Here is a 9341-nt window from a genome sequence, read left to right as displayed (position 1 = left end):
TATTTTTATCACCATTTATACGGTGTTAGATTAATAAATAGAAAGAAAACTTAGGAGTTAGGATAGGAGGATATATTCTTGTTTCAGTCTTTCCTATCGATGGTAAAACGAACAACAAAAGAGTGAAATGTTGAAATGAAATTAGAGAGGTCTAGTTCTACATGGCGAGAAAGGTGGTTCAGTGGGATGAAGAAGGACTTTTGGAATGATAAATCACAGTTCTAAATTGCACTTGAATCATACAAATCCGCAAAATAATGAAACAATCTTTAAATCAAGATGAAAATCACAGATCTTATCTTACCAAGTGTTTTATATACATTGATAACACAAGAGCATCGCATACTTCAATTTTATTCAACTTCGGATTAAATATACTGTTACACTTACTTGAAGAGAAGTATAAGTAAAGAACCTGGAACAGGCATCCATTAGAGGTTAGCCACCTGCGGAGGTGGAATCACGTAATCAACAACCACAACGCTCTCTATTGAATCCCTGACTTTCTCTTTCTGCAACTTCACAAGCTCAGCATTTGAATCCAACGCCTCCAAATCAGCAGCCCCAGGCAAAACAGCGATTGAAGCGATTGTATACCCTTTCGCCCTGTCATGAGAGAAATTCTCACCCAAACTAAGCTGTTCGATCGATTGAAACTGATCTTTAATTCCTCCAATCACTTCCAAAACCCTAGCTTTCTCAATTTCCCCTAAATTCTCCTTCAACTTCAGAAAGGTAACTCTCATCGCCGACCCTGGCTTCGGTGAGACACTAGCACCATTAGACATCCAATCAACGGCCATAACGTCATCAATGATCGGTTTATTCTCGTTGACCACACGAACATGCTCAGGATGAACGGCGTACTCCCGGAGATCCTCCTTTGACCTGTACCGACTGTGAAGCATGTGAGTGAAGGTAAGCGACGATGACCGGGAGTGAAGGAGTTGTCCGAAGGAGAGGTGGAGGGTGAGGTTGAGTGATGCTAAGCCGTTGAGTCCACTCACCATAGCCGCGAGTTTGCTAGAGTCGGCATCTGCTTTTACTTTGAAGAGGACCACGTGTTCAACGATCTGCTGTTGTTCCGACATGCTGATGTGATCGGTGTGTAGGGGTTACGGCGGAGGATGAGAGACTACCGGCGGAAGAAAGTTGGGAATTGGATTTGAAAATGATGACAGAAATCGGGTGTGATGGAGCACACAACATTTTTGTGAACATAACTGAAACCCGTGGAGAGAATCAAAGAAGACAACATGTGAATTGTTAATGGTTGGTTGTATCAACATGACATTATCGATGGGCAAATATCGCTTGCCCAGTAAAGTTGTTTCGTTTGGAAGCCCAATAAGCCCAAAATATCCATAGTGAGATCTTCTATACGAAACATAAGTTTTTCTATTTTTTTTAATTACACAAACACCGGTTTATGGTCCGAAACAGGTTTGAAAACATAAATCAATCCGATTTTTTTAATAAATGATTTTTTTTATTTTTTTTATTATTATTATTATTAATATTTTTTTTTTACAATTTGTTACATTCTCATTCAACTTAACAAATGTTATTTTGAATTAATTTTTTTTACGTGTTATTTTATAAGTTTTTCTATTTTTTTAATTTCACATAATATTTTAATGTAATAATTACAATAAATGTAGTAATAAATGAATATCAACTACGTTAATGAACTTACATTTTAATTTTAAAAATTAAAGCTCATTAGTTTTTTTGTTTATTTATTTAAACGAGGTGTAAGACTCATGTATTAAATGGGTTATTACATGGATTAATTAAAAATATATATATAAATGTCTAAAATATTTAAGAACTTTGGGTTTATAAGAAAATAAGAAAAATAATAAATTATTAAATTTTTTTTTATCTTTTAAATTTAAATAAATAAACAAAATAAACTAATGAGCTTTAATTTGAGAATTTTGAAATAAAAAGGTAAGTCCATTAATGAAATTGATATTCATTTATTACTACATTTATTGTAATTATTACATTAAAGTATTATGTGGAATTTATTAAAATAGAAAAACTCATAAAATGACATGTGAAAAAGAAATAAATTCAAAATAACCACAAAATGACATTTGTCAAATTGAATTAGAGTGTGATATGTATCAAAAAAAAACCTTCATTAGAGTAGATTATTTATTTAAATTTAAAAGATAGATAACATTTTCATTATAATAACTCATTATTTTTCTTATTTTCTTATAAATTCAAAGTTCTCAAATATTTAGACATTTATATTATTATTTTTTTAAACTAACTCATATAATATATGAGTCTCACAACTAGTTTACGATTAAACAAAATTCCAAATATCGTGTAGAAATAATAAAACTATAATGATTAAAATTATGATAAATATACGCATTGTTTACAATAATATAATTATAGAATTATTGGATATTAAAAATAACTGTATCATTATAAATTAATTTAGAGTTATTAGTTGTTTTTATAGTAATATAGTATAACACATTTTAATTAATTTAAATATATGAATATTAAAACCACATCAATTTCTAATTATTTTAAATATATGAATATTAAGACCATATCAATTTAATAGATGTGAGTGTAGATCTATTTCTTGATTTTTAGTAGTTTTTATCCATTAAAAATTGGATAGATATGTTTTTATAATCATATCAGTCTATGTGTTGGTTGTATGTGGGTTTGAAATTTTGATTTAGTTGTAATGTTAAACACTATATTTAAAAGTTTGTTGTTTTTAAATTATTAAGAAACTATTTTTTTTTTGAAAATTTCTACTATTATAAAAAATAGTTTTTGATCGATATTTTTTTTTGTTAATTTGACATTTATATTTTAGTTTTATATTTAAATATTAATCAATATGTTTATTATAATTAACATCACATTTCAATGAATCAACTAATCATCAACAATTAAAAAAACCTTGTGATTTGTAGTGGGGATGAGCGTGGGACAGTAGCAATACTGACCATTGCTGCTCCTGATTTTTCAAATATCGAATTTGATTGGAAGTTAATCACGAGTACCATACTAAATTAACGTTATTGGTACCGGTACCGAAAGTACCAAATCCTAAATTCATGATTTTAGAGTATCGAGTATTGTCCCATATTTTTAAATTCGGTACAGTTCCATTACGATATCATTACAGATTAGGATTGATACAAAATGTTCACCCCTGATTTGTAATAGTGAAATGAATAATCATGAAATTTCAAATATATATGGTTCGAAGAAAAATGCCCCTTTTATAGCATACTAGGCGAATACCCGCGCGTTACGTGGGATATAAAAAAAATAATTTATATTAAAAGTAACTAAATCATTGTTATTAACAATTAAATAATAATTTCATAAAAAAAATATAAAAAATGATTTTTAGTATTATTATTATGTTGAACTATACTATCAGAGATAAGGTTGAAACTTGAAGTTGTTTTGCATATACAAAGTTATATGATTAAAATAGAAAAACAAATTAATTTTTAAAAATAAATAAATCGTTATTATTATCTATTAAATAATAATTTCATATTAAATTAAAACGTTTATATTAAATATAATAATTATGTAGAAAATACGATAATAGAGACATCTTTTTATCTATCTTAAATTTTATCAAACTGTACAACATATGATAATAGAGACAATTTTTTATCTTAAATAATAATAAAATGTTTTGTATCATAAATATTACCATAATTATGTAGAACATATGATAATAGTGATGTCTTTTATAAGGTTAAAACTTTAAATTGTATTACATACAGAGTTGTAAAACTTAGCTAACACAACCAAATACTCGGCATGTTACTTAAACTCGGCGTCCAATGGAAGCGAGTTTGCCTAACTCAGCCAGAAGATACTCGAATCCTTATTAAACTTGATCCAAATCTAAAAGATACGGTCCAAAATCATTTTCGAAATTTGGAAATTTAATTGGTCATTTGTTGACTAAGACAATCTCACTAACGAATACACTCAACGTCCTACAAAGTTAGATGCAACAAAGATCTCATGGCTTAGTCCATTTGAAATATTTCACAACCTTTCCTATTTATAGAGGAGAATACATTCTCTTGTTTACTCTCACGATCAATGTGGGACGAAGACATTTTAATTAAACTCATTTCTTTATTTGCCAATAATTTCATTTTGTTAAATAAAATATTAAATAATAAAAATAAAACGTTATCCAGAAAATTTATTGTTCAATAGTTCAATTTTTCAGTAATCTCGTAAGTTGCTATAAACAATTAAGTTTTTATTGAATAACTTTTTGTTAACTCCTAAAATTATAAATTCAGTTAGGTACTTAATATAGAAAGTTTGTTTATATGTATTTTCATGATTCAAAATGTCAGTATATATAAAATGAATTCATTTATAAAATATAATCGAGTATATATTTCATGCTTTTGAATCAAAATGATTTTCCAAACAATTATAATTTTATGTTTAAGTAGATTCTTTTATATTTATATAACATTATGTAACTTATAATATTATTATAAACAATTTGAACAATCATGAGAGTTTCAAACGTATGTGGTGAAAGAAAAATGTTTCATTTATCGGTCCAAATTGATCAAAATCAAACCGATTCAGCTTAATATATCAAACTACATAACGTTTTTTCTATTGAAACCCGGTTTGTATATATTTTGTGTTTTTGAATCAAATTTATTTTTCAAACTATTATAATTTAATGTTTAGGTAACTTATTTATAATATTATTAGAAACAATTTAAAAAATCACGGGAGTTTCAAATGTATGTGCTGAAAGGAAAATGCTTCCTTTATCGGTCCAAATTGATCAAACTCAGATCGATTCAACTCAATATACCAAACTACATAACAGTTTTTCAACTGAAACTCTGTTTGAACCTAAAAAAAATATTGTTTAAAACCATTTTCGGGATTCTAAAACTTAAATGGACAGTTGCCAATAAAGACAATCTCACCAAAGAATACCCTCAACATCCTAAAAAGGTAGGCATAAGGAAGTTCTCATAGTTTGGTCCCTTTGAAACATTTCACAACATTTCCTATTTATAGAAGAGGAAACGTTCTCTTGTTTACTCTCACCATCGATGTGTGATGAAGACATTGTAATAAAACACACTTTGTTGTTAATAAAACATTATTCAACTTATTTAGTAAAACACATTTCTCTTGTTTACCATTTCTTTATTGTTCAATAGTTCCATTTTTCTATAATCTCGTAAGTTGTTATCCAAAAAAGTAAGTTTTTATTGAATAACATTTTGTTCAATTCTGAAATCATAAATTCAGTTAGGTACTTAATATAGAAAGTTTGTTTATATGTATTTTCAAGATCAAAAGTTCATTATCAAAAGAATTCATTTATAAAATATAATATGCGTCTATATTTCGTGCTTTTGATCAAATCGAATTTTCAAACAATTATAATTTTATGTTTAGGTAGATTTCTTTTATATTTATATAACATTATGTAACTTTTTTAAAATATCATCTGAAACAATTTGAAAAATCATGGGAGTTTCAAATGTATGTAGTGAAAAAAAATGCTTCTTTTATGATCCAAATAGATCAAACTCGGACCGATTCAGCTAAATATATCAAACTACATATTTTTTCTAGTGAAACACGGTTTTTATATATTTCGTGCTTTTGAATCAAAGTGATTTTTCAAACCGTTATAATTTTAGGGTTAGGTAGATGCTTTTTTATATTTATATAAAATTATGCAATTTATTTATAATATTATTATAAATAATTTGAAAAATCATGGGAGTTTCAAAAAAATAATTCCTTTATCAGTCCAAATTGATCCAGCTCCGGTTCAACTCAATATACCCAACTACATAATTTTTTTCTAACTGAAACACGGTTTAAACCTGAAAAAATTCAGTTCAAAACTATTTTTGGAATTCTAAAAGTTAACTGGACACTTGCCAATATAGACAATCTCACCAAATAATACCTTCAAAATCCTACAAAGGTAGGCATGAGGAAGTTCTCATGGTTTGGTCCATTTAAAACATTTCACAACATTTCATATTTATAGAAGAGGAAACATTCTCTTGTTTACTCTGACCATCGATGTGGGATGAAGACATTATAGTAAAACACCATTTCTTGTTTATAGAACATTATTTAACTTATTTATAATATTATTGTAAAGAAATTGAAAAGTCATGAGAGTTTCAAATGAATGTGGTGAAAGGAAGTTAAAAAAGAGGGTTTAAAATGCATGAGATTCAAGAAAAAATATTTTAATGTGAAGAAAGAACTACAATGAAAGTGATATTAATAATCTATTTGACTAATGCCTAACAAACAACAAAATTATTGCTTATGTTCTCCCTTGAAGTAGAATAGTGTGTCTTCTTAGGTCTTTTTTTCAATCTTATTATTGAAATCTTAACAATCTAATCCACATCCATGGAATATATATATATATATATATATATATATATATATATATATATATATATATATATATATATATATATATATATATATATATATATATATATATATATAGGGTTATTTGGAAAAAAAAAAAAACCCCTAAAAATCATAAAAATGTATAAAAAATACTTAGAGATCACAAAACTTTTTTTGAATTTTTTATGAAAAAATCGTAGGTATTTTTATAAAATCAATGAAAAAAATAAAAAATCGTTTTGTTTTGTTTTTTTTTTTCCAAAGAAAATTTCAATGAAATTAAAGTAAAAGTAGCAATTTTTCTATATAAACAGTCAAAAAAAAAAAAAAAAAAAATGGGGTCTCTAAGTATTTTTTTATGCATTTTTATGATTTTTAGGGTTTTCTGTTTTCCATAAAACCTAAACCTATATATATATATATATATATATATATATATATATATATATATATATATATATATATATATATATATATATATATATATATATATATCAAACAATTAATATACCATAAGTTATAAAAATTCTTAATTTATAATAGTTAATCAGTTGAAAGCTAAAGAATTTTACTATTAAAGTAACATTTAATACAGTTATAAAAAAGCCTTTTGATATGTAGTAATTAGATAATAGGTTGAAAATTTGTAATTTTCAAATGAATATGATTAAAGTATTTTGACCATTTTTATAGTACATATATAGATATATAGATATATAGATTTGGTTAAAACTAGTGAAGTTAAGAAAAAGGTTTATGAACTTCTAGATTTAGTATTACTACAACGATAATAGTTTGAGGGAATTACGAAGATCCAAAATGTGCACAAAGAGTTGGAGATGAGCTTGCTTGGTGTTTGTTTGCTGGACAAGACCTTCCTTCTCTCTCCAAAGGCCACAAAACACCAAAATGAGCACCAAATGATCAAAAGAGGTTAGGGTTTGCTTGGGAGGTTCTTCTGGAGAAATGGGGGATGAGGATGGACTAAAACCTAGCCCTCATATCCTTTATATAGGGCCCAAATCCCAAAAGTTAGGGTTTTGTGTGGAGGTCGGCGTCACGCTGTGGTCATTAAAGTACCACATCGTGGTGAGGGTGACACTACCATGCCATGATGCTCTAAATACCACATCGTGGTAAGGTCAAAATCCACAAAATCAAGATGAAGACATAAGAGAACTTAAGAATAATACCTAAAATTCTGGATGTTACAAACTTCTTAGGTCTTTTTTTTTCTTATTATTGAAATCTTAACAATATAATCTACATCCATGGAATATATATATATATATATATATATATATATATATATATGTATATATATATATATGTATGTATATATATATGTATATATATGTATATATATGTATATAAATGTATATATATATATATATATATATATATATATATATAAGGAAGGGTTATTTGGAAAACAAAAAAACCCTAAAAATCATAAAAATGTATAAAAAATACTTATATATCTCAAAACTTTTTTTGAATTTTTTTTATGAAAAAATCGTAGGTATTTTCATAAGATCGCTGAAAAAAATAAAAAATCATTTTGTTTTTTTTGTTTTTTTTTAAAAAAATTTTAGCGAAATTAAAGTAAAAGTAGCGATTTTTCTATATAAACAGTCAAAAAAAATTTGGGGTCTCTAAATATTTTTTTATGCATTTTTATGATTTTTAGGGTTTTTTGTTTTCCATAGAACCTAAACATATATATATATATATATATATATATATATATATATATATATATATATATATCAAACAATTAATATACCATAAGTTATAAAAAATTCTTAATTTATAATAGTTAGTTAATCAGTTGAAAGCTGAAGAACTTTACTATTAAAGTAATATTTAATACGATTATAAAAAGCCTTTTGATATGTAGTAATTAGATTAGAGGTTGAAAATTTGTAATTTTCAAATGAATATGATTGAAGTATTTTCACCATTTTTTATAGTAGATATATAGATATATAGATATATAGATTTGGTTAAAACTAGTGAAGTTAAGAAAAGGGTTTATGCATTTCTAGATTTAGTATTACTACAACGATAATAGCTTGAAGGAATTACAAAGATCCAAAATGTGCACAAAGAGTTGGAGATGAGCTTGCTTGGTCTTTGTTTGCTGGATAAGACCTTCTTCTCCCTCCAAAGGCTACAAAACACCAAAATGAGCACCAAATGATCAAAAGAGGCTAGGGTTTGCTTGGGTGTTTCTTCTGGAGAAATGGGGGATGAGGATGGACGAAAACCTAGCCCTCATATCCTTTATATAGGGCCTAAATCCCAAAACTCAAGGTTTTGTGTGGAGGTCAGCGTCACGATTAGGTCATTAAATTACCACATCGTGGTGAGGCAGACACTCCCATGCCATGATGCTTTATATACCACATCGTGGTAAGGTCAAAATCCACAAAATCAAGATGAAGACATAAGAGAACTTAAGAATAATACCTAAAATTCTGGATGTTACAAACTCTCCCACACTTGAATCAGATTTCGTCCTTAAAATTTGTTGTCGTAAACAACTCGGGGTAATGCTCCCTCGTATCTTCCTTGGGTTCCCAAGTCCATTCGGAACCTTTGTGGTGTTTCCATTGCACCTTAACCAAATCCACCACCTTCTTGCATAAGGCCTTTGTTTTACTGCTAAGGGTAGCAATCGGTCGCTCCACATAATTCAAACACCCATCAATCTAAATGTCATCCAAAGGTACCATTCTAGAATCCTCAACTAAGCATTTCTGCAACTAGGAAAGATGAAAGGTGTTGTGGAGCTAAGTAAGTTCCACATATAGATCCAACTGATAAGCAACCTTGCCCACCCAGGCAACAACTCTAAACAGATCGATGTACCTGGGGCCCAACTT

At 27.5% G+C, this 9341-nt stretch overlaps 1 protein-coding gene across 1 annotated transcript; it reads right to left on the bottom strand.

The window, feature by feature from the left end:
* Positions 1 to 246: 246 nt before the first annotated feature.
* LOC145044937 (stress-response A/B barrel domain-containing protein UP3-like) lies at positions 247 to 1259 on the bottom strand. Its single transcript, XM_078993292.1, has one exon. The coding sequence runs from the start codon at positions 1089 to 1091 to the stop codon at positions 432 to 434; it is 660 nt and encodes a 219-aa protein (XP_078849418.1). The 5' UTR covers positions 1092 to 1259; the 3' UTR covers positions 247 to 431.
* Positions 1260 to 9341: the final 8082 nt, after the last annotated feature.

The sequence above is a fragment of the Lactuca saligna genome, chromosome 5 (assembly GCF_052625555.1).
Source record: "Lactuca saligna cultivar CGN05327 chromosome 5, ASM5262555v1, whole genome shotgun sequence".
In the NCBI taxonomy this organism is placed as follows: domain Eukaryota; kingdom Viridiplantae; phylum Streptophyta; class Magnoliopsida; order Asterales; family Asteraceae; genus Lactuca; species Lactuca saligna.
This window is presented reverse-complemented; position numbering and strand designations above follow the sequence as displayed.

Bases quoted from the DNA above. Each gene is read 5' to 3' on its own strand.
- LOC145044937 (XM_078993292.1), bottom strand. From the start codon at position 1,091: ATGTCGGAACAACAGCAGATCGTTGAACACGTGGTCCTCTTCAAAGTA.